We start from the raw sequence: 27,392 nt of genomic DNA, 5'->3' as shown, positions 1-27,392 counted from the left end.
CCTTTACAAGGATACTCCAACCTATCTTCCAAGGCTTATTATATATTATTCCCTAACCTGAAAACTCTACTATGTAAATAAATTCTATTTCTTGCTGTTCCACAAACATGACTGTATATCCTGTTGATGTGCTAAGTTTCTACATGAAGCTTTTTCTGATCCCTTTCTCCCTATGCAACCCATAGTTATTTTTTGTATTTATTCTATATAGAGGCAGTATGGATGGAGCCTCCTAAATTGAAAAAAAAAAACCATCAAAATTCTGGCTCTGTTGTTTGTTGATGATGTAAAAAAAATCAAACAAAGTCAAAATTATTCACATCATCTGTAAGAAAGAAAACACTTAAAACTCCCTTAAATCACCACCACAACTGCTGACTTTTTAGTTCCGGAAATGTAGTTCCATCATACAACTTTTAGGATAACAAATTATTTTCTCAAGACATCTCTTTATGTTTCTTCACTTGACAAGAGCTAAATTCATTTTTCTCTGAAAATAAGTTCTCTTAGACCTTTGTTTCTGTCTTTTCTTCTTAGCAATCACAATCTTCTGTCCCTCCAGAAGAAAAGTTAAACTTTCATTCTAAATCTAGAGACTCGTCATGGAATGTGTTAAGGTGGTATTGTAAGAGTATCCATGGTCTTTGTGGAAGAAGCTATTGAAATTCATGTTTCATTGGGTTTTCTATGAATTGTAAGCTTCTTGGGAGCAGGAACTTCCATTTTTCTCCTGGATCATAGTAGATACCTAATAGAAACTTGTTGATTGATTGATTGATTAAAACTGTGTGTCTCATGAAACAAAGGTTTTGGAATAACAAATTTTGTAAATCAATACAATGATAAGTGATAAATTGAAGCTTTATTGTATAAAACACTATTCTCAAGATTCACAATGAAGGAAAGTTCTAAATAGATAAGGCTATACTATAATGAATTCTTTCTGGTACTTCAGGTAACCAAGTCCCTTTAGAAAAGGGTGTTATTACAGAGTTAAGCTGTTGTTTCTGCAGTATTCTACTTGTCATTTAAACTGAAGTTCAAACTGATGAATTCATGGAAATAGACATTATATTGTGCAAATGCCTAAATAGAATATTTTATCTTGAGTAGACTTATATAGTATTAATGAAGTTAGAGCCATGGAGAAGTAATATAAATTAAGGATCTGAAATCACCCGGGAAGGATTCATAATCCCAATATTCCCTGCAACCTGCTTCTGCAGCAATTCAGTGCCACAGATTATTTGAAAGACATCTATTTGCAGAAAGCAAAAAAAAAAGCCCTTCACACCACATATTTCATCAAGCATGTTTCCTCTTATCCTCCTTCAGTAGGGGTGGTATAATTGAGTAGAATACCCCATATCCATGTAGGAAAACAAAAGTTCGCACAATTTAACATCAGTGAACATTAATCTCTAGAAAATGCAAATTGATCCAACCTTTTGTCAAAATCTTGTAGCCAAGCTGTCACATTTTACATAAATAAATCCAGAAGACCTCTTAGCAAAAAGAAAAGGAGGAGGGAAGGGTGTGCGGTGGGGTTGCTGATTCTACGATTTTGGAAGAGGTTTCCCGGTTAGAGGAGGGGCCAAAAAAAAAAAAATCAATAGCGCAGGGGATGGATGTAAAAGGAGACACTTCCAGCGAGCAGGAGCAACAGCTGACCTCCCAGACAGCAGCGCTAGTCCACCCTCTCCCACACAAAGAGCGGGGCGTTGGGGCGAGAAACAGAGACCCCCACGACTGAAGCCCTGGCTTAATTCTCACTTTACGAATAGGAACGAGAGTCTTGTACTTGCCTACTCCATATACCTACCTCCACTTACCCGCTCCCCCTCCCCCCCTCACACACTTTCACAGAGAAAAGGTGGGTAGATGAGTAACTGAAGAGGGAGTTACAGTTCTTTGTCTAAGAAATGTGAAAGGCTGCAGAAGGATCCTGGTGTTTGAGAAAGCAACTGTGACTTGAGTACAGGAAGACAAATTGCAAGGGAAAGGAGGACCAAGAGCTTGGAGATCAGATTGGAAGCAGGAGAAAGAGCCAGAGGGACCGTGGAACCTCTTGCTCACAAGTGACTTGTACCTGAGGCAGCAGTCTGCACCTGTTTCACTGTTGAGGGTGCGCAGCGTATGTGGGTGTGTCCCTCGGATTGTTCCTAGACCGTGCAGCTTCCCCAGACGCGATGAACGGGATGCTCAGTATCCTTCTGGGGGCAATGCTGCTCTGGGGCCAGGGCGGCTTCTCCCGGAGGGTCGTCAGCGGTGAGTAAGGAGAAACCAAGAAAGGAAAATGCTTGGAAAGAGAGTCACAGTAGTTTAAACTTATTCTTGTCTGATACATTTCTGGGAAAAAACGAAGGAGCCCATGCTTGGGAACTTTGTTCCCTTAGGTAGCTTTTCTGGGGTACCGCCCAGAGATACAATTTATACCTGTGGAATTGGAAGTGGAGCTCAGATTGACAAGAGTTGAACAGTTTGTGCCTATTAGCCTCCCTGTCCCCTTCTCCATCTCACAGACACACACACACACACACACACAACACACACACACACACACACACACACACTTCAAACATTGCATGTAAACCTAGAGATCAACTTTACTAGACCATGTCATTCACTTATCAGGAAAAGGAAAATGAAGTGTCTTGTTTAAGTTTGCAAAGATCATAAGTGGCATAGCTTCTTCACGGACAAGTATGTTTCTAGACCGTTCCACGTTTGCCTATCGACTTGAAAAAGATGGAAGGTGGACAAATTATTCATTTCAAGGACAAGCTTTTAGGGGGAAGGAGGGATAAGAAACATGGAGGATGGGAATGTCACTGGAAAGAAAAGCACCTGATGATTCTTCAACCTAGATATTGAAAAAGATTGATTACACTTTCCCTTGTGTTTCCCTTGGTTTCTCTGTGGTCACAAAGGAAGCGGATTTCATTTGTGAAAAGCAAATAACCAAGAGGACGTCTTTTCACAAAGGAATCTACTCCACAGTCAGTTGCCTGTGACTTTTCAAGGTGTGCTCAGGCTTGCTTGTGACTCCATGAAGTGAAAATGAACCAGGCTCTTCAATATTCAGCTTTTTCCTCTTTGTCTCTTCCTCTCCCTTCCCACATTGCTTTTCCATTTCTTGAGAGTTTAAAGCTTGTGTTAGTCTGAGAGCTCTGCTTCGTTTCCACCTTTTCTTTCCTCAACCTCCCATCATCATTTAACTGCTGTCAGAACCTAGAAGATTAGTATACAGACAAGAATAATAATGCAGCTCTGACTCTGGGCCTCTGCAGATAGAAAGCTTCTTTTTAAGAGGGAAAACAAACCCCAAGAACAACATATAATATAAAATGAGAGTTTCGAGGTATTGTTATTTAGTACAAATTCTTGTTTCTGAAGCTAAAAATAATAGCTTATGTTCCTTTCAGTATTCTGATACTCAGAAATTCCTTACATACCATTAACCAAAACAGAGGAATTTCAAATCTTCATTAGTGGGCAGAGCAATCACACTAGTAAGATTGTGGGTAATTGAAATAGGATCTTGAAATACTGAAGAAGTATTTGCTTAAATATTTCATTCTAAGAATTTAAAAAATAATGTTATGATTGATTGAGACCTTATTTTATATATCATTTGTTTTCCTTTCCTTTTACTCTCTTCTGTTCTCTTCTCCCCTCCTTTTTCTGTAAGAAATAAACCTCTTGAGAGAGAATTGATTAACAGTGCATAGAATGACTGCAGGACAATAGGAAATGTCTGTGGGAAGGTCTTTTGAAACTGGGTAGATTCTCTTGTATTTCTGTAGTTTATACCCAAAGTCAGGGAATGAAGTAGTTCTACTAAAATCTCTTTTGAATCTTGCTTAAGACACTGTATTAGCTTTTGGTACTTGATTTTTGATGAATGTGTTTTAAGGGTGAAAATTTGTTTTTTTGAGTGGTAAACCTTAGGCAGAAAACCAACAAGTGTGAGTTCTTCTCTAATGAATCTTAAAAAGAAAAACTGCTTAATAGGCAAAAGTTGTAATCTGGCTCATATACAGGAGTACTGTATAGAATAGTTCAAATCAATTTATCAAATCAAATTATATAGAATAATTCAAATCAATTTAACAAATACTTATTATATTTAGGGGGCAGGAAATTTCCAGGTAGGGTCCAGGAATCCCCAAATGAGGCAGTACTCTAGTAGCATTATGGTTTCAGTTAAAATTTTAGAGGCATAGAAAATTCCATAAAAACTAGTGGTTTAATCTAAAGTGAGACCTCTATAAAGGACAAACAGGATGTTAACTCCATTGCTACCAATAACTGTCATAAAAATTTGCTGAATCTTCAAAACATACTTCTTCAAAACCTAGTTACTAACAAGCTGCCTCCAACATTTTAGTCTTTTTGTAAAATGAGATTGAAATGCACTTTGAAAGATAATTAAATTAATTTACTTTTCTATGTATCCCCTTACCTAAATTTTTGGAAAAGAAATCATATTGTGCTATTTATGAAATGAGTGTATATTGCATAAGAGTGTTCCTTGAAGTTATAATTTAGGAATGATCCTAAATAGTCTTTTCTAATTGAGAGCAGTTGAAATTCAGAGTCCTTTCTGACTATATGGAGATTTAAACATTTGACAGCTTGATGAAGTGACCTCAGAATCAAAAAAATCTGTATTCAAATCCAGCCTCTGACATTCGCTGGCTGGGCAAATCATTTCACTTCTCAGTCCTCCAGGCAACTCCCAAAGACCTAAAGTTGCTGATATATTTTGGTAGACGAAATTATTCACTGGCTGGTCTTTATATTGAATTCACAGGTCCAGTTAAAAAATAACAAAACTGAAATGTTTAAAAGAACTTGAACATAGATTTTTTTTTGATAAAAATGGAAAAACTTCATTGATTTTCATACTACCCTTTTATCAGTTTTTCTTTTGTGTGTATCATGTGGCTTGAGAATTTCCAAAGGAGAAATGATTAAATTAAAAACAAAACATTATATAGGAATATTGATGAAATTTTACTTTACATGATACGTTAAAATGATTACTAAAGATCTTTTGCATTATTTCCTTGTGGAACATTTATAGGCATCTTATGTGTGACATCTGGAAATCTAATTAATTGAACATGAGATATTTGATTTAGCATAAATGATGATGTTTACTTAATTAAAACAATGACTAAGTAATGCATTTCTCCCATACAGTTTAATGGCTTCTGACTATAAGCTATTCAAATTGTAGCATAACCATTTGTGATCGTAACTAGATATCTGTTATATCCATTTGGGGATATTACTTTTTTGTCAAACTATAGATAGCATCTTTTGCCAAAATAGCATTCATGAATTTAAGCAGTCCTATGTGATTTAGGAAAATGAAGAGTAAGGGAAGCAGCATCTGATTTGCTGGCTATGTGGATAAGACATTCTGCTTGGATTGGGGAAGTAGGCAACCTTTTTCATGACACAAAGGTACCATTTATTAATTTATTGTTCCTTTGTTTAGCTACCTGAAACAGAGTCTGTGGAGATATATTATTTTTCACCTGTAGTGAATTTATTTGTGAGAAAATATGAGACATGATGTAAGGTTGAAAATTGTTATGTTTCAAGAAGAAAACTAATTATTACTAACAGGAAAAAAATCCAAATACTTACAAAATTAAAGCACTAACAAAAGTGAAATGTTTTGAGATATTTTTATTTTAATAACAGAAATGAGCCATCAACAATTTGAAATAATTATAATATGTTTTATTTATTTACTACATTACAAAAATTTTGTTACCTTAAAAGCATAATTAAATTTTTTATTAGAAATTATTTTCTAATAGTTTTTATCATTTTAGTTGAAAATAACTATCTAATTGAAAATAATTCCTTACTCCTTATTTAATAATTTGGTATTTGCATTATTTTTAAGAATAATAGTATTTAGTATTTGGTATCTAATATTTATTAATATATCAATTTTAGCATTTAAACATTTGATAGTATTTAATAGTTCAGATGGGATTGGGTATATGCAGGGTGCTATGAGCTGTCTGACACAGAGGATAGCAATTTGACCCTGGAGTCAAGAAGCCCTGGGTTCAAGCTTTGCCTCTGATATATAGTAGCTGTGTGACCATGGACAAGTCACTTAAACTTTTAGTGTCCTAGCAATTCTCTAAACGCTCAAAGACTTTAAGTAATGGATTAGTGAAAGGGTTTTTATCCTGAGATCTCCTCATACCAATGAAATCATAGATGTTGATAATATAAAGGAAATTAGTTATGATTGATTTTAGTGTATGAATAACAAAAAAAATATTATTATTACCAAAAAGTTCTTTATTACTTGTGTTGCTGAGTTAGGGACTCTATAGACTTAGGAACCACATAAATTTAGAATTTATTTCCAAAAGTTTATAATCAAAGACATACTGGTATAGACACATAGACATTAGCTATATAGGCAACAGAATGAAACCATTTCATTCATTAAGGAAATGGACTATAAGGTATTTATATGATATGAAAATATGAATTCAGGGAGAATGACAATTCTAGGTTTTCCTTTTTTATGTTTTCAATACATGTAGCTATGTTTTCCACCTTTAAAGAATTGAAGCACTCTACATAAATCTTCCATTCTGCCAGAAACATAATTTAATATGTATATATTTTTTTAAAAAATTAAGTGAATTGAAATTAATATTGGAATTAAGAATTTAGGACAACACATAGTGTAATTGAGGATACCATAGGAGCTTAAAAAATCATGTTTGCTAACCCCAAGTCTGAGGACTGAAAAGCAGAACTGCTGACTGTGTTAGTCTGTAATGTTATTGCATGACATCATCAAGAACAAAAAGTGATGACAGTGCAGTTTTGTGAGATGCAATTTCTTTAAGTATGTCCCTGGCAAGAAAGGTCCAAATTTTATTAATGACTTACAGTCATTTAACAGACTACACATTAATCACGACCATTATTTCTTAACTACTTTCTCCTCTGCCATTGCATGGTTTGCTTTTTTTTTTTTTTTAAATTTGCTCCTTTTGTATATTCTCGTTTTTGAATTACTCAAATTACTTGGTTATTTCTGAAGTCTCACATTTTAAAATTCTATAATTTAAGACATTTCTGCATAAATTATAAAAGACTTTGTAAAACTGTAAATTTTACAGAATTTAAAAATCTACACAATGTCAAAATAAACTGTATTCTTGGAGAAAAACCGATACAGATATTTCCTTCATTTTTGTTTCCAAAACTGTGTTTCCATGGCATGAAACACATATTTAAAATCTTGGTACTTAAGACCTAGTGACAGAGGGTAAAACATTGCACTGATAGGAAATACGGGTCCCAATCTTAGTTTTATACCATAGGGTTATTTATCCCAGGTCTCAGTTGTCTCATTTGTAAAACAGCACATGCATTATTGTGGCTAGAGGGAGCTAGCCCCTGGGTTCTGAATTCCCTGGGATTGTAGCTTCATCTTCAGTTCAGCCAATTTTGGTTCTAACATCACATCTAACATTCCCTATGCCTTTTTTAAAACCAAAGGTTGGCAAGACTAGCTGTCAAACCTTTGCTCTGTGCTACTTTCAGTATCATTCTATGGTTCTAACCTCCTCTCCAATCCAGTACATATTGTGCAGCCCTTTGTCTCTTTGTCTGAATAGATATGTCATCAGAATAACTTCCAAAGTCTTTTCAGAGTCTTAATTCTACTAGAATTTTCTGTAGCTGTTAACACTGGCAACTACTGTTTTCTAGTTCTTAGTCCCTTCTTGGCTTCTTTTATCCTGATCTCTCTTGATCTTCCTCTCATCTAAATGATTGTTATTTTTCAGTCTCTTTAGCTAATAAGCATTGTGGATACAACGAAAGGTAAAAGCAGTTCCTTCTCTCAAGGAAATTACCAACCAATAGGGACTGACAATAAGCAAACAATAATGTCCAAACTGTACACACACACACACACACACACACACACACACACACACACACACACACACACACACACACCATATTTGCAGGATATGTTGGAGAAAATCTCAGCTGGAAGACCCTAGCATCAATAGGAAAGGCTTTTCTCATAAGATTAGGTTTTAGCTGATATTTGAAGGAAGCCAGGGAACAGAGGGAGATAGAGATGAGAGGGGTGTGATTCCAAGTGTGGGGGACAGTCAGTGAAAATGCAGAACCAGGAGATGGAGTATCTTGTTTGAGGAACAGCCAAGAGCTAGAATTATATTTATCATAATCAGATATTGGCAGTATAGGCACATAATGTTTTTACGGTGTCCATGATTAAAGTTTCCTTCTCTGGTCACTCAAGATGGGAAGCAGTCATTTATTTCCTCAGGCATCAGAGACAGAAACAGAGAGAGAACCAAACAAAGAGACAGACAAGACACAGAGACAGAGATAGAGAGAGATCAGTTTGGGTGGGTTGTGCCTATTGTATTCCCGTTCAATTCTGATTCAGAGACTAATACAGAATACTGTCACAGATAACCTATGTTGTTTTGAATTAGAGTAAGACCTCTCCATCATGTATTTCTAGAAGCAGTTTGCTTAAACATTCCAATCAGAGATCCCTGCACATCCTCCCAGGACTGGGCTCTCATTGACCCAAATATAACTGCTCTAACAGTTTCCTTCAGAGGCCAGAGAGAATACTGGAATCAAAGGCCAGAGAGAGCTGAAACTTCTGGTTGAAACTTCTGGTTCTTGGTAGCTTGAGAAAGAAACGAATTTTTATAAAAGCTTTTGTGGTCTCAAGCCTGGGACTATTTTGTATGAGTGAGCATGGAAGAGGAATGGCAGCTTCCATTACTCACCAAGTAGCCATGAGCAGACATCATCAATAGTATGTGTGTGGGTCCATTACAGAAACTGAATTGGGCATGACTCTTGCTCAACATCTAGATCAACTTTGATTTGAACAAGAAGACTCACTATGATACCCCAAACAAGTGGTCAAATAGGCTTTATTTAAAGAATTCCATGACCTCCCAAGGAACCCATCTGAGAGTTTTGCTAGCTTAGCCGTATTGACCTTAGATCTGTCTGTCTTCAGTCTTCATTGTTTATACCGATTTTGTCTTCTAGAACTAAGCAGAACAAAGCTAATCCCTCTTCCATATGATAGCCTTTTAATCAACTAAAGACAGGTATAATTCACCTCTTCTCATCCCTGCCCTCTAAAGCCCAAAATAAGTTTTTATGATAAGTTATTCTTTCCATGTTAAGTATTATAACAATGACTTGTATTTCTTGGGTGTATATGAATTGCTTACATACTTATTTATATGTGTGTATGTGTGTATATACACACATATGCCAAGACATTTTTTTTTGAAAAAAACTAGAGTAGATTTAATGGCTTTCCTACCACTTGTCTGACACTCCTCAATCTCCTTTTCTGGATCTTCTTCTGAGACATGTCTGCTATCTGGTTAACTAAGGCTCTGTCCTGGATCATCTCTTCTCCTGTACTATGAATTTAATTATCTCTGTTCTAACAATTATCAGATCTATTTATCTAGCTTTAATCTCTTTAATCTTTATCTAGTTTTAATCCCCAGTCTTGCCTCCCCGACTATTTATTGAACATCTCAAACATCTCAAAAAATAACAAACATCATCTTAAACTAAATACGTCCAAAACTGAACTCATCTTTTCCCCAAAATTTCTTTTCTTTTTTCCTTTCTAATTCCTTGTTACTGTCCAGGGCACCATTATCCTCACCAGACCTCAAAAACCTAGATGTCATCCTTGACTCTTCTCTCTTTCTTGCCAGCTCATATCCAATCAGTTGAAAAGTCCTGGTGTTTCCACCTTTGAAATATTTCTGGTACGTACCTTCTTCTTTCCTCTGCCACCATCTTGCTGCAGACGTTATAACCATACTAGATCAAATGAGATTATATTTGCAAAGTGCTTAGTACATATTAGACACTTGATGAATACCTATTTCCTTCCCTTCCCTCTCTTTCCCTTCCCCTGGTTGGTCTGTCTGTCTCAAGTCTCTCCCCACTCCAGGCAATTCTCCATTCAGCTGTCAATTTGATCTTGTAGCAGAGGTCTGACCATGCCACCTTCCCTGTTCAGTAATTTGGTTCTCTATTACCTATTACCTCCAGAATCAAATATAATGATATAATGCCTGTTTGGCATTCAAAGTCCTTCATAATTGGGCCCCTTCCTTTCTGTTCAGTCTTCTTATACCTTACTGTCCTCTACGTACTTTGTGATTTGGTCTTCCTTTCCTAAAATGATTCACTTCCCAACTCAGGGAATTTCCCCTCACTGTTCTCTATAGCCAGTACTCTCTCCCTCTTTACCTCTGTTTCCTGAATTTCCTGACTTTCTTCAAGTCTCAGTCAAAGTTTCATCTGCAAAAAGCCTTTTCTAATCGTCCTTGGTTTTTGTGCTATCCCATAATTTATCCTGTCTCGCTTTTTTATATACATATATTTGCAAATTGTCTTCCCCATTAGATTATAAGATCTTTGAGAACAGGAACTAGGCTTTAAGTTGTTTTTTTTTTGGTATTCCTAGCAGTTACATAGAGTCTGGCACATAGTAGCATTTAATACACACTTTTTAGCTCGGCTGGACTCTGATTTTTGTCAAAAATGCCTTGGTGCCTAGTCTTTTGCCTGCTCTCATTTAAAAAAAAATAAAGCTTTGAGTTTATAAATAAAGTATCCACATAAAAGGGACTGTGTTCTCATCCTTGACCCAGGAAAATAATATCCTTTCACAGATTGATGTTCAGATTGCTACGTTTGTCTTCTGATGAGATGGTTGTTTTAGATCTTGGAAGCAGGAAAAACTAATAGGAATCTTGTAGCCTGTATGAGGGAGCATGACTTCTTTCCAAATATTGTATAGTTAAAGACTAAAGCTCCATGTTAAGAGAAGAAAAAGAGGGGGAAGGAAGGGAATAAATTAGGTGGCACAGTGGATAGAGCACTGGGCTTAGAACCAGAAAGATTTATCTTCATGAGTTTAAATCTGTCTCAGACACTTACTGTGACCCTAGGCAAGTCACCGTTTGCCTCAGTTTCATCATCTGTAAAATAAGCTGGCAAACCACTCCATTATCTCTGCCAAGAAGACCCCAAATGAGAGTCGGGCATAGTTGAAAACATATTATGTCCTATATACTATTTACAAAAAAGTCTATAAAAATAGTGAATATTGAATATGACTGTTTAAGCAAAATAATAAACAGAAATTGGATAAATTCTACAAATTAGAATAAATATTGTTAACCAGAAATCATGACTTAGGAGACATGTCTTGAAACTGCATTTATTACAAGAAAAATGAATGTGCATGTGGAACTCCTATATACTTCTGAGGAATTCACAATCCAAGCAGAAGTTTGTATATTTATGAGTTGCAACAAAGTGGGAGGAAGAGTGGAAAGCAGTCCCCTCCCAACTGGGGGTGGCATGAGAGGAGGAAGGGAACAGTAGGGGTGGGGAAAGGATTATTCCTTTCCTGAAGGGGATTATATTATTTTTATTCTATTTAATTTATTTTTATTGTTTCATTTATTTATTTATTTTATTTTTATCCTAGTAGGGTAAAAGAAAGAGAGGGGGAACATGAATAAGTAGGATGGCAAAAAACAGCATTCTTTTGCCTAGGGAACTGCTAGATCAGGGATGGAGAACCTGTGGCCTCAAGTCTATGTGTAGCCCTCTAGGTTCTCAAGTGCAGCCCTTTGAATCCAAACTCCACAGAACAAATCCCCTTAATAAAAGTGTAAAAGGATAAAAGTATAAAATATTAACAATAATAAAAGGACAAAAATAGTCTGTGCTACACTATGATGATATGATGATCTGCTTATTTGCAAGAGTCCCAGCTACACAGTTTCTCAGTCTGGTGCAAATTGACTGGCCCCTAGTTTGACTCCCAAGAACAGGGATTCTAAGATTAATTATGTCAGCTCAGGGAGGGGCTTCACCTTTGACATGTTAAGGGCCTCCTGCATACTTTAGGTCCAGTGATTCTGGAAAATATTGCATCTCAAGAAAACAGGTTAAGTTGGATTCAGGGTAACTCTCTCTCTCTCTCTATGTATATATGTGTGTATGTATATATGTGTGTATAGAAACACACATAAGTGCATACACATTATCTAAGTTTATTTGAGTAAATGAGCTCTTCATCTCAGGGTAAGGTAGGATGTCAGCTTAAACAAAGAGAGAGAACAATCTCATTCAGGGGAGGTCCTCCCTTATCAGTCACTTGAGTTGGATGGAGGTCAAGAAATGTGAGGGAGTCAGCTCCCACATATATGCACATCTTAGAGGATTTGACTATAGTAAAGATCTCTCTCTCAACCACCTTATTGGAGGTTCTTCAGTCATGTTATGTCTCCAGCCAACTAAATTAAGTCCCTTAAACAGATGCACAACATCACTCTTAGCATTCTTTCAAACAATCAGGAGCCATATTCCTCTTTACGTATATAATACCCAGTACAGGACTATCTTTTAGGGCATTTCTCAAGAAGGTGTTACAATTACATTTTAATAATATATTACTCATTCCCTTATTTGGTAAATGTTTATGTTCTATGAAATCCTCATGTAATCTTCATGTGACATTTTCTAATCAGCAATTAATGAAATTGGAACAAAATACTTCAGCCAAGAAAGAATATTGGGTATCGATATTAGGAAACCAAAATTGTATTCTTAATATTGAAATCTGCTAAATTTTCACAATTACCTTCAGTTAAAGATAGACAACATACTTCCAGCTTGTACCAATGAGTATATTTAGATATTTTGGAAACACATTTTAGCTTCTATGGGTTAATTGGGTGGTGCGTGTTTAATAAGGTGTCACTAAGTTAATATGATAAGTTGACATATTAATACTAGATTACACTAAAAATTGTAATTAGCTCATCAATTCAGGTAATTCTTCCTCTCCTCATGGAACTCTTAATTAAATTTGAACATTTTATACAGAGTGGGCACTTATTAGATGTATGATTTTTTAATGAATGAATCACTGAATTCTTTACTTGGTTTTAGCTGGATTTTGTAACCCTCTCCCCCAAAACCTACAGTGTTGTTTTATTTTCATTTTCATGTTCATTATGTACATTATTTGTTGCTATTAAATTACTATTGTTAATAACTATTGATTTGCTTCCTTGATGCAATACATTTTGCTTTTAGAAGACTTCATTTCTGGACTTTATTCCTGATAGTAGCTTTTACAAGGCAATTCACTTCTTGTAGCACTATTTTCCAATTTAAAAATTCAATGACATTTTCTTTCAAGTAAATGTTAGAAGATGAATAAGATACTAAGGTATTAAAAGTGTCACATGGACTAAAATACTAATTATTTTGAGATTTCAAATATTGTAGACTGAAAGAAGTGAAGTTTCCTGTTTCAGTTGAACTATGCTATATTTGGCATGTTTCCTATTAGTAATAACTTTTGAAGTATTTGCCTATCTTTTTTTAACCAAATTTTGTGTTTCCCTAAAAGTTTTTTAGACATACTTTGAGTCTGATTTATGATTTAGGTGTTATCTTTGAACTAAATGATAATTGATGTCAAATGAGTACACTTAAAAATCTCTTTTCTTGAGATTTAATGCTGGCTAGAAGTTTCAGAGATATATACTTGTATGTACAAAGGTCTCTAATTCAGATGATAATTAAAATGATCCAAGAAAATTGACCACATTCTCAATATTCCTTTACAAATATATTATTTAACCTACTAATTTCCAGCCTGCCATAGTTCTGTGTGGAGTATTTGTGGATAGCTTTCTATATGTTTGGTTACATTCCCCATTCCTGTTCAAATATATAGTAAAACTCAATAATTCACATTATTTCCATGAAAATCCTGTATGAAACAGTGAAAATAATAAATGGAAGATTTTTATAAAAGCATTTCTACTGTTTTCAATGTATTTAGTAATAAACCAGACTGACATTAATTTCTAGGAGAAGATAGAAGAAATAATTTAGCATCAACATGTTGAGAAATGTTTGTTTTCAAAGTATTTGTGGCTACTCAAGTAGTTTATTCTAATTTATGCTAAATAAGTATTTATTCTCTTTATGCGACACCATTAAAATAGTTTGCTAAGTCAAGGCATAGTTGATCCTACTTCCTTTCTGAAGAATCAGAAATCTCTTATTGATAACGTTCGGCTAAATAAGGTGTTATAGAAACTATTCTTTCATACTTTATTGCTTAGCAGTCATCTAAGAAAAGTACCTCCACTCCGTTCTTCCCTCACAAAATTATCGCTTTTCCATGAAAAACACTTGACCCCAAGTTTTTCAAGTTCAGCTTTAGAGTTTCTAGTCTGGAGCATGTGATTGATTGCAATTGTTGTCCAAGTAAAGATGAAGTAGTCATTTGTAGGAAAATGAAATTTGGTGGTTTTGTATAGACAGAAAACCTGTATTAGAGTCTATAGATTTTCAGTAAATGCTAATGGCATGTTTTCATAATGACTTGGCTGGTCCAGAATTCTCTCTCCTGTCTTCTATTCCAATGTTTTATTGTCTAATAGCTTCAAGATTTTAATTCATGTCTCTTTCCATTAGGTTGACGTGTAGCTACTTTCACTGATCTGATAATAATAGTAACTGAATGAACTGCATCATGATATCATTAAAAAAGATGCAGTTTTTAAATGCACGTTAGACGGCATCAATATGAATATTCAAAGAGACCATTTTGGAGAAAAAGCAATTAAATAAAACCATAAAATAGATTTTTAAAAATGGTTAAGCTTTGGAGAGTGTTTATCTTTGGTTCAATGACATATAGACATGTCTATATATATTTTGCATATATATATGTATTTGCAATTTATATTTTATCATTAATCACCTTGCCTTCCTGTCTTTCAGGTCAGAAGGTGTGTTTTGCAGACTTCAAACATCCCTGTTACAAAATAGCCTATTTTCAGGATTTGTCAAGTCGAGTGGGATTCCAGGAGGCTCGCCAAGCTTGTGAAAGTGATGGTGGAGCTCTTCTCAGTCTTGAAAGTGAAACAGAACAGAAGTTAATAGAAAGCATGTTACAAAACCTCACTAAGCCAGACACAGGCATTTCTGATGGTGACTTCTGGATTGGACTTTGGAGAAATGGAGAGGGACAGACGTCAGGTGCTTGTCCAAACCTCTACAAGTGGTCTGATGGAAGCAGTTCCCAGTATCGGTAGGTGTGGATGCTGAATGCATTGGTTATTACTTTAATGCTTAATCTTTAAGGGGAAAGCAGATTACTTGTAAAGGTAGAAAATATCATTATAATTTCTGTGGGTAATATTCTTTAAAATACTTACAGTGATGTATACTTTTAGAAACTGGTATACTGATGAGCCTTCCTGTGGAAGTGAAGCTTGTGTTGTGATGTATCATCAACCAACTGCCAATCCTGGGCTTGGGGGTCCTTACCTTTACCAGTGGAATGATGACAGATGCAATATGAAGCACAATTTTATCTGCAAGTATGAACCAGGTGGGAAACATTTTATCAAGGTTTTCATAAACATCACACTTTTCACTATTCCATGGGAAAACGTTGCAATTCTTTATAGCTTGTCAGATCACTGAAGCAAACTGTTTTCTACATTTCAATGTGTCTACTATATGATTCATGATGACCATGTTGGATTAATAACTAAACATGTAGGAATGGTTCAACATCTGGAAGACTATAAATTCTTACAAAACACAATTCTCATTCATGTAAAAGAACCCCACTAAAACCATGGAAATAAATGAACCTTTCATTAATATGATAAACATTATCTAAACCAAGAATACTGAAGGAAGAAAATGAGCATTTATTAAGCATTTAACAAATGCCAGGTTTTATTCTAAGTTCTGGAGATACAAATAGAAAGGCAAAAAGAATGCTACCTTCCTGTCCTCAAGGAGCTTAAATTATATTTGAGGAAGACATCACGACAAAAGGGCACCAAAAAAAAAGGGTGGGATGGGGTAGAATAATAAGAAGAGGCCAACCTTGGTCCCTCCACAAAATGGAGACTCCAGAAGCAAGTCATCAATGAGAAAAATGGGGGGCCCTACACAGGGATATTCCATGGTGAATGGGCCATGGGGATGGGAAGCTGTTCCAAGAAGAGGAGACCCCAGGCACCGATTGAAGTTCCAAGATGAAGCAGCGGGAGAAATGGTTTTGAAGTCCAGGGGAAGTTAGGAACAAAACTGGGAGGTGAATGAGTTAATATTATTTGTAATGGAGATGCCCTAAAAATGTTCCCAGTAACACCAAGAGCAAAACATAGGTGTCCATTGTGGCTGCTATGATTCACTATAATTCTAGAAATATAATCTATAGAAAAGAGAAAAATATTGAGAGAGTGGAAATAGGTAAGGATGAGGTAAAATTATCTCTATTTGCAAATGGTATGGAGCAAAAGGTCAATGGTCTCAAGAGAAAAAATTTAAAAAGTAGGATAGAAGGGGGAATAGCATTATAATATCTTATACTATAAAACAATAATCATGACTTTGAAAAATCTTGGTTAAAATATGGAAAAGTTGATCAGACAAGGGAATCAAGATCCAGAAGTCCAACTATTTTTTAAGTGTACAATAAACCCAAGAAATGCATGTACTCATGATCTGAGGGGAGGGAGAAACTTGCTATATGTTCCTTTAATATAATTTCCTTTTGTTTTTATTCTGCCATTCTGGTATTCACTTTCTTCCACTTTAGTAATTTTTTATCTCTTTTGCTTATTTTATTTTTCCCCCTGTAGTTTTCTTTTTTTACATTCAATTTTTAATTTTAATCAACATGTAAATTAAATTTTTATTATTAATTTATTTCTTTTCAGTTTTCAACAATCACTTCCATAAGTTTCATATTTTCTCTTCCTCTATCCCCAAGACGGCATGTGATCTTGCATAGATTCTACCTATACATTTTTATTAAGCACATTTTCATATTAGTCATTTTGCATAGAAGAATTAAAATGAACGGGAGAAACCACAAGTTCTGTTGACACTAGGACCATTGCTCTATTCATTCATTTCACCTTCTAGCTGCTCCGCCCCTCCCATATAAAATCATTTTGAAAAGATTGATGAGGTTTAGAGAAATTGTTTTATGTTCCACTGGTTGTCGCTGCTTCTTGAAAAACCATATTTTCCAAAACTTTCTCCTTCTTCCACACCCCGCTATGCCTACTTTTGCTATATATCACAACCTACGAACAATTCCTCTCCCTCTTTATTGTCTGCAACTGAAGTTTTTACATAAGCTGCAATTATTTTCATGGTAGTCTCTTTCATGAATATTGCAATATGAGATGACCAAATAGTTCATGAAATGAAATGGTTTTTATAAACCAATTCTGCCACTTCCTTTACTTTCCTCTCTAGGGAGAACTATTGAGCCATTTTGCCACTTAACTATAACTTCAGAGTTTTTTTTCTTTTATTTACATTAAGAATATCAAGAATTACATGATTCATTTCCTAGAGTAGTATGTCCATTTATTAGTGACTAGACAAGTACCTCCTGTTTAGAGCATTAACCACCATAGTAATGTTCAAAGTAGTCTAAAAACTGTGGAAACCTCATTGCCTTCTGACTGCTTTTCTGCCATGATGCAAATATTGTTGCAGAAATGGGAGAGCCTCTGTATGTTTGAAGGACATTTTATGGTTTTTTGATTATTTGCTTTGTGCATTGCTAGGGCCAAAGTTTTCATACACAAGCAGATATCGATAAGTTTCTCTGCATTTGGCGCTTCTCTGCACTTTGGAAAGTTGATGAATGTTTTATTGCCAGGATCATATTTAAAGCCTTTTCAGCATGGTAGAATCTGTCAGAGCGTGCACACCACTGGCCTAGCCTTTGAGAAAAAATGCCATCTCTATGTCTCAATGAAGCACTGGAGTAGGACTTTGTCAATTATCTACTTAAGCAATCGTTATTGCTTCCTAGTTATAATTATTTTAAATAGTATTAGGCGCTTGAAGACTGAGTGATAAATTTATTAATAATTATTTTATTATTCATTTAATAAATACTTATTAAATGCTTAATGCATAAATAGAACTTTGCTGGGTACGGTAAGGGATAAAAGGATGTTAAAAATATTCTGTGTCCTATAGATATGATTTAATTGAGGAAACAAGACATTCCCATATAAAAATACAAATAACAGTACAGGGAAATAGATGATTAAATGTCAAAAAAATGTTACTAACTATAAGTGCTTCAGGACTACAAAGGAAAGGTTGATTAATGTGAGTGTGAGTGATGATTTATATAATTATAAATTAAATTTTAAAATGCTTTGAGGTAGATATATGAAGGAATATACCAATATAAGGTTTTTAACAGAACTTTGAAAAAATTACATAAGTAAACTAAGGGTCATAATTAAGAAGGAGTGCAAAGAAATGCTATTTTACTCATTTAATTTATTCTTTTGTTGAACTATGGATTTAACGGATAGTGCCTTAGAAAAAAATTAGGAGGCAGAGTAGTGCAAGATTGTGGTAAGAAACTTAAAAGAGTTTTTGAGCAAAATAAAAAACCCAGAGAATCTAATAAGTCTAATAAAATACTAGAAAAGTGATACTTTTTAAAAAGATTTTTTAAAATTCAGGAATAACCAGAAAAATCTGTTTCAAGAAGACAGTACAGATCATTATTATTCAACATACTAATTCCTAGTACAATACAAATTAAATAAATGACTGATTATCTTGCCTCATAGAATTACAAATAATACAAAATGACTTTTAAAACCACCTGGAAAACTCATACCTCTACCTTCTTGACTCTGACCAAGGGCTGGTAGCATCCTTCCAGCTAGCTGAATAACTAGAAGTAATTATTAAGAAGCAAGATGTAATCCTAGATTTGTAATTCTACAAAATGGGTAATTCATAAATAGATGGTAAGAAATTGGTTGTTTAATTATAAAATGTCGTGAAAAATTGTAATTGAAATATATATCTAAATTAAATTTGGTTATAGATAAAATTAATATTTATAAAAACAGATATTCAAAGTGTTTTCCATTATCTAGCCTTATATCTTTCATATTTACCACTGAATGTACATATATGTATGTATAAAGTATCTGTGATCATTTACAGAGAATTTTCCAGCCATCGCAACAGAAAAGCCCTTTGAGGCAAGCAAACCAGAAGATCCCTATCACATAGTTGTTACTGAAACAGGTAATTAATTTACATTGACTTAATTGTTCTAACAAGAACAGAAATTATGCTTTCTAGTACATTTTTGCCCCCAAATGTAAATCTGCCGTAAGCTTTCTAAATGCTTAACAAGCTCATTTCATTAGCAGCTTTGTGATGCTTCCCTTGATCAGAAGAAATGATTCCAGTAGTTTCTAGGGTAGAGAAATGAATTGAAAATATGTAGCCCCTGAATGTAAACATTTCTCATAACTGAGTTACTTACATATACTTACATATATGTGTACTTACATACTTACATATGTATATGTGTACAAATATATGTATATGAATGTATTTGTGTATATGTATATAGATAGATATACACACATGCACCTATATACCTATATCTTCATTTAGCTAAAAAACTAAGGAAAAAGATAAGTCTATATGGGGTTCTTTGGCTGTATGATGCAAATGAGAGTTTTCAGTGACTTATGACCAGTGTGATATGGACTCTCAAAACTGTCTGTTAACAAGGAATTCCTTTATATGGGTTTCTACTTATATCAGTGTGATCCCAGAGGAATGATTCAATTTGACTAGAAAATCTAAGAACTTCTTGTTAGACTTGTCCTGAATGGGAAAGTAATTTTAAAAATATCTGAATTGTTCCTATAAAGTAGGAAGAGTATTCCCTTTTCCTTGGATTGAGAAGTTGAATGCAAAAGGAAACCATTTTAATTGATTAGTTGGAAGACTTACTGAAGTTAGAGACATATGGACCTCTGTATATCATGGAGTGAAATAATGGAAGCTTTGACCAAACTACTCCAATTTTATATCTTAATTTGAAAGGATTCTCTTGTTGATTTATTCTAACTAAATTTAGCATTACCTCTGCTTCTTTCTTCTCTAGAAGATAAAATCATTGTTGTACATAAGCAAATAGAATTTGGGCAGTTTTATGGATATTTAATGGTGGAAGAGTCCATTTTGACTTGAATTATCTATCATGATTATACTAATAATCCTGAAATTACCAGTCTACTTTATATCTAGAGAGAGACATGAATTGAAACTACCATTTTGATTTTGCAAAAGACTGATTTTACAGTACTCTAAAACATTGTGATCTGAAGAATTTTTTTCCTTTTATGGCCTTGAAGAAGAGTTATGGTGTAATGGCAGGCATCACAGTAATGAAGTGATTGTAGCAGTTTATCTTCTTAGGCATATATAGAGTCCCCATGAGTGATGAGACAGAATTGAAGAATAAACTCATTAACCTTAGAATTTAGTTAGGATTGATTCGTTGCTCCCCAGACTCTATCAGCATTTATGTTTTTATCACAGTATAAAAATTAGTATTTTTCCTCTTAAGTTAATGGAAGTAAAAAAAGCGAAGAAAACACTAATATTCTATAAAAAAAACTAGTCTCATTCTGAATATCATTACTTACAAACTTTGAAGAGGTATATTAACTGCTGTGGTTTAATTTCAGTGTGTTGTCTGACTAAAACATGCTCATATGCTTTTATGTGTGTATGTGTGTGCACATGCATAAGAGTGTATATGGGTGTATAGATAGATATGGATAATGTCTAGGAATGCTTGTTCCAATAACTGGAGGGAGAGTTATATTTCCTCATATCAAATGCATGAGAAATTTTAAGGTGAATGGGGAAAATGTCATATAATATACTCTAAGTTTTTTTGTAGGTATAATTCCCAACCTAATTTATGTTATTATACCAACAATACCTCTGCTGTTGTTGATACTGGTGGCTTTTGGGACTTGCTGTTTTCAGATGTTGCATAAAAGGTAAATACTAAATACATGAGATATTATAATTTTTGTAATTATGTTTACAGATTTCCATACCTGCATATTCACTTTTTTAACTTATGAATTTGAATGAGTAAAAACTGGTAAAATTTCAAAATATGCTAATATCTGGCTCTTGAAGCCTATAGATTACATGGTAATGCAATGATTATGGGGACTATGAAAGAGTGACATCCAGGCAATGAATCTGTTATCTAATGTAAAAATCATCCACAGCCATCTCATGAGAAAAACTAATGTTGCACAATGTAATTAGATGGAACACAAATACACACACTGAACACATCACTGGTGTGAGATAGTTCTCAGAATAAATATAAATGAAAGATGATAAATTTCTTTGATTTTTTAACAGGGCATAACTATTTTGATCTTTTTTAAACCAAGAAATGAATAACTTTTTTTTCAGAATCATTGATCGTTGCTTTTTGTTTTTATGTCATAGACAATAACTTTTCCTGCACACACACACATACACACACACAACACACACACACAGAGTTTCTATATTTGTTGTTTTTCATCATGTATTATTGCTATTATATATTTGGGAGAAAATTTCTGATTGAAATCATTTGATGTGATAACAGTTGGGTATTCATTTTGAAAATATTCATTGAATATATTCAAAATATTTGATCTGAGAGTCTTAGACTATAATTAGAATAAATTAAAATTGTGAATTATATTCATTAGCTATTTTTGTTTTTATTATGTCTTCAAAATAGGAACTCCCATTAATTTTGAAAGGATCACTACAAATAGAGGAGAAAAATAAAAGTAAAGAAGAATTAGCTTAGCTATAGGAACATAATTGGAAAATTTCACTAATATTAAGTAAATCTATTATAAAAGGGAAACAGTTTGTTGTGATGGACTGAGTCTGCTTTCTAGTAAGAAAACCCAGGTTCCAACATCTCTGATACATGCTTGGGTGATCGAGTAAATCATATAACTTTTCGGTGTCCCACAAATAACTGTCTAAGGTTCTAAATTGCAGAATAGTTGCCAATATACAATGGAAAGTAGTTTAAGAAGTTTCCCTGTACCAATGAAATTGTAACTACAATTGAAAAAGAAATGTTATAAAAGAAAAAAGATCTTAGAAATGAATGTCTTCATTAGAAAGTCTTTTTTTTTCTTTTTTTCAAAAGTATATCTCACATTTGTTTTCCTACAAATAAATAATATCCTTTTCCCTACCAATGAAATTGAATAAGATTAAAATTTTGATCGAATGAGATTAAAAATTTCAGATGAATCTTTGAAAGGAATAAAAATTAAAGTTAGAGTTTTTAAGGAAAAAAAGGATCCCAATTTCTTATTTTTGCTTGTTTTCTTTAAAGTGGAAAATGATCTTTGGACTCAAATGATTAAAAAAACCAGTTGATAAGGAGATGAAATTCAAGGTAGGTAGAATGATACTTAGGAAAAAACTGACTCCTCTGGATGTTTTCCAACTCAATAGGATAACATCATTTAAATTTTCTGAATTGAGAGTATCTCCAGTTTTTTTCCTAATTATGCTGTTAGACAAGTACTAGAAAAGCATATGTTTCAAAATCTGAAGAAAAGGATACAATAGGTAATAACAGCATAAAATATTTGGCATTATTTCAGGATGATTCCTATGACATTTTGACTTGACAAGTCAAATGAGAGAAATACATTATTTTTTTCATCACGCAGATTTTCTATTGATTATTTTGATATATCAAAATAAACATACACTTAGAGTATTGCATTGTTTTATAAATGAAAAAGGAAATTATTTCATGCAAGTAGTGACCAATGGACTGTGGGAATCTGAGGTGACACTATTCAGGATAGCTGAGACCTGAATTATCTAGGAAGTTAAGTATACTAAAAAAAATTTCTCTGTATTTTCAGTAAAGGAAGAACAAAAACTAGCCCAAATCAATCCACACTATGGATTTCAAAGAACAACAAGAAGGAAGGTATCATGGAGATATAGCACGTCAACGATTTGTCCTCCAAGGAAGAAATCCTGCTTTAACTTTCTGGATGTGCATAATCAATGACTTCAGAACATTAGCTTGGAATGGCTTTGAAATCTCAATCAACAAGATGAACTGTAGGCTCCACCTTGAGGCAAATATTAAGATAATTTTATATGTTTGTTATTTCATTAACAAAATATGCCATGCTAAATAAAGAAGTAAAGCCTGTTTATTTTGCAAAAGAAAGCTTCTGAACTTCATCTGAACAATAAAGTGGACTGCAAAATTAAGGATGACCCATGTACATATCAGGAGTATGTGTTTGAAATGGTAATACAAAGCTATTTTTCTTTTATCTTTCATGTTGTAGTGTAGTTGAAATACTATAAATTATACTGAAATTTACACTGTATAAAATATTTTATCTTTGCTTAGCTATTTGATAAAATAGATTGCTCTACTATGTATTTTTATGGCTTTTTATTTTTTTCAAAAGACTGTTCCTTATTCTAATCTAGCAAATGTATCCATGTCAGCACATTTTACAGGAGTTTATTTTTTTTCCATGCTGAAACACTTAACTGAAGTGCTTGAATTCAAGTTTAATACTCATAAAAGCCACTTAAGATAAAACAGTCATTTGGTCATCTGCTTAGTATCTTGCAACCATCCATGGAAATAATGCCAAGTAATTTAATAAGGAACAATTTCAGAAGCTGCTATGCAAACCTAACAATTCAAATAGTTTACTTTGGATTAAAGATCAGTATGTATCTCTCTTTTGTCAAATGTGTAAGGCACAGTTAAGCCTTAAAATTATTTTGGAGCTTAAAATCAAGAGAATTTTCAGAAGGGATTTAATACATTTTATTTACAATAATGTTTTATAATGTAGAAATAACAAAGAGAAATGATGTATTGAATGGTGGTCCAAATTTCATGAGTTTACATATAGACACTTAGCTTGGGTGGGGTCCCAGGATAGCCCAGGGATTCCACAACTCTTTATCTCCTACATTTATCTTATCATATGTCTAAGACAAAGAGTACTTCATGAGGTTAAATATTTCCACTTGGCATTGCAACAGAGACTGTTATGAAGATTACTTACCAACTATGGGTAGCCTACATGAGCTCGTATTCTAGTCTTAAAAGGATGGAAAGAATTGAGGTAACAGAACTAAGAAATGTAATGTGACATTAGGATGAAAAAATGAGTGTGGGTCAACAGGGAGTGCCACAAATTTGAAGAACTATCATGTTTCCCTGGGTTGTCTTATCTCCAGGATTAATCCCCGCAGTTATTTCAAACTATTGTCATATGGAAAGGAGACGTTATTTTTATAGCACCATTCTCTTGTAGGCAACTTTTGTTACCTGCCTTTTCTTTCATCATTTACACATGTATTTTTAAAAGTTTCCTTATTATTATTAGTTTGGGGCTTGAAATAAAAATAATTTTCAATAGACAGTACATTTGATTCACAATAATGTATTACAGTGTGGAAGTAAGAAAGAAAAATGAAGTATCTAATGGTGGTCCAAATAAACAGCTTGTAGATGGAGTCTGCTACACACAAACTCTTCACCTCCTACATTTTTCTTGTCATATGTACATATAAACCTGACAAATTAAACAAATGAGTATTCCTCCACCTGAATAAGAATAGGAAAAGAGGATTGTCCATGAAATCATTACTCTCCACACTATATGGAATTTGCTTTTTTAAAAAAAGAATATTTCAAATTTAGCGTAGCTTGTCGATGTATCCTGAAATTCCTTTTGATGAGTTCTGTATATTTTTAAAATGAATTCTTGACACTTTCCTTTCTTTGCTTCCTTTTAAAAATATCATAATATTTGTAATATTATAGCTATTTTATACATTGTTCTCCTGGTTCTGTTCACTTCACTTTGCCTTAGTTCATACAAATTCTCCCAAGTACTTCTGCATCTGTCTCTCTTATTATTTCTCATTGAGTTGCAGTATTCCATTACCTTTTATACCATAATTTGTTTAAGCATTCCCAACAGATGGGTACCCATTTTGTTTTTTGCAACACTAATAATAATAACCCTAATAACCAGAAATATTTCTATATGTAGGGGTCTTTTCCTTTAACTTCCTTGGAGTAAATTCCCAGCAGTAGTATTGTTAGGTTAAAGTGCATGCACAGTTTAGTGATTTTGAGTATATATATGGTTCCTAATTGCTTCCCAGAATGTTTGGACCACTTTTCAACTTCACCAATAGTGTTACTATACATTAGTAACCTCTCCAACAATTGTCATTTTCCTTTTTTGGTGGAAGGTCATCTTTGTCAATCTGATGAGTGAAGCAAAACTTCAGAGTTATTTTAATGTATATTTCACTAAGTAGTGATTCAGAACATATTTCATTTGGTTGTTGATAGCTTGTCTTTCTCCTTTAATATATATACTTTGACACTTTTTGTGTTTGAGAAGGGTTTTTATTCTTATAGATTTGAATCAATTCACTATATATCTTTGTTGTCATACCTTTATCAAAGAAATTTGCTTTAAAGATATATTCCAATTCTCTTTTCCTTCTTATTGATTTTGTTTTTGCAAAAAATCTTTCAATTTTATTTAATCAAAATTGTTCATTTTGCCAACTATGGTCTTCTCTATCCACCATTTCGTAAATAATACTTCTCTTACCCATAATTGTGAATCGTATTTAATCACTATTTTTCTAATTTATTTATGATATGACCTTTTATGTCATATATTATATGTATCATAATATACAGTGGTCATATATCCATTTGGAGTTCATTGTGACAGTTGTTAGTTTATTTTTTCTAAGTTTTTATTGTTGCCTTTGTTTTTTAAATCTTCATAGTTTTCCCCACTATCCCTTTCCCTTCCTGCCTCAGAGAACTATCCCAAATAACTATTTTTAAAAGCAAAAAAAAGTAAAAGAAGAGGGAAAAATTAGCACAATATGTTATCTAAAAGTTCAAAAACACGTTCAATGTTCACCTTCTATCTTCCCAAAGGGGTGGTTTGGGAGCATTCTTTTATATCTTTTCCTTTGAGTCATACTTTTTCTTAATAATTTTACAGATTCACTTTTGATTGAGGTGTGTGATTGTTCTTTTAAGTTATATAGTTGTAGTGATTCGGTATATATTTTTTGAACCCCTTTGCTTCGTTCTGCATCAATTCATGCAGAACTTGCTCGGCTTCTCTGTATTCGCAGCACTCATCAATTTGTACTGTATAGTAACATTTCTATTTCTGTAGCACAATTTGTTCAGTCATTCTTCAACTGATGGCATATACTTTGTTTCCAATTTTTTGCTGTCACAAAAAGTGGTACTAAAAATATTTTGAGGGAGACAGGGACTTCCTTCTTATGAATGCCTTCTTTGAGGAGTAAGCCCAATAATGGAATCTCTGGGTCAAAGCATATGGATATTTTTTTGTCACTTTAATTCCATAATTCCAAAATGCTTTCCAAAATGTTTGTGCCAATTCACAACTCTACAATAACTCAGCAGTGTGCCTATCTCCCCATAATCTCTCCAAAATTGAGTATTGATATCTTTGGTCATGTTTGCCAAATTGTAAAGTGTGATATGAAACTTCAAGGTTGTTTTGATTTGAATTTCTCTTATTATTAGTGATCTGTAAGATTCTTTTATGAGAATTGTATGTTCATATCCTTTGACTAATTATCTATTGAGGATTGGCTATTTGTCATATATATTGCATACACATATATATTATATATATGTATACACACAAATATGTATATTTGTGTGTCTCTTGGATATAAAACCCTTATCAGAGAAATTTGATACAAAGATTTTCCCCCCCCATTCAATCATTTTCCTTCTTATAAGGGCATTAACTTTGTGAAGAAACATTTCAGTTGTATACAATCAACATTATTGAGATTTTCTTTTTATAATTGCTTTGTTTGGTTGAGAATACATTATCCTACTCATAGCTCTGAGAGGTATATCATCCACTTCTCTTCTAATTTTTTGTGGCATGATCTTTAATATTAACATCATGTTTCCATTTAGAATGTATTATAGAATATGGTATAAGTTGTTGATCTATGTCAAATTTCTGTCAGACTACTTTCCAGTTTTCCCACAGTTGTTATCCAATAGAGAGTAGTTTATATTTTGACTTCATCAAACACTGGGTTATTGACTTCTTTTGTTTTTTATTTTTCTTTAGTTTATTCCATTGATCTACCTGTCTATTTTAAAAACAATATAAGATGGTTTAGATAACTTTGCTTTACAGTGTATTTTGAGGTTTGGAACTACTCTTACCCCTTTGTCCTTACTTCTGTTCATCATTTTCCTTGAAAAACTAGACCTCTTGTTTTTT

General features: G+C 33.5%; 1 protein-coding gene across 1 annotated transcript; it reads left to right on the top strand.

Annotated features, from left to right (window-relative positions):
• The first annotated feature begins 1,614 nt into the window (after positions 1-1,614).
• On the top strand, positions 1,615-23,652 carry CHODL (chondrolectin). Its single transcript, XM_072614949.1, has 6 exons — positions 1,615-2,268; positions 14,923-15,232; positions 15,378-15,535; positions 19,165-19,248; positions 20,930-21,032; positions 22,947-23,652. The coding sequence occupies exons 1-6, from the start codon at positions 2,190-2,192 to the stop codon at positions 23,029-23,031; spliced, it is 819 nt and encodes a 272-aa protein (XP_072471050.1). The 5' UTR covers positions 1,615-2,189; the 3' UTR covers positions 23,032-23,652.
• The last annotated feature ends 3,740 nt before the right edge of the window (positions 23,653-27,392 follow it).

The sequence above is a fragment of the Notamacropus eugenii genome, chromosome 5, assembly GCF_028372415.1.
Source record: "Notamacropus eugenii isolate mMacEug1 chromosome 5, mMacEug1.pri_v2, whole genome shotgun sequence".
NCBI lineage: Eukaryota > Metazoa > Chordata > Mammalia > Diprotodontia > Macropodidae > Notamacropus > Notamacropus eugenii.
Note: the sequence above shows the minus strand (reverse complement) of the source record. Positions and strands in the feature narration are given on the sequence as shown.

Excerpts from the sequence above, each read along its gene's own strand:
- CHODL (XM_072614949.1), top strand. The coding sequence starts at position 2,190 with ATGAACGGGATGCTCAGTATCCTTCTGGGGGCAATGCTGCTCTGGGGC. Across the intron at positions 2,269-14,922 it reads CTCCCGGAGGGTCGTCAGCG|GTCAGAAGGTGTGTTTTGCA; the intron begins GTGAGTAAGGAG and ends CCTGTCTTTCAG. Across the intron at positions 15,233-15,377 it reads GGAAGCAGTTCCCAGTATCG|AAACTGGTATACTGATGAGC; the intron begins GTAGGTGTGGAT and ends GTATACTTTTAG.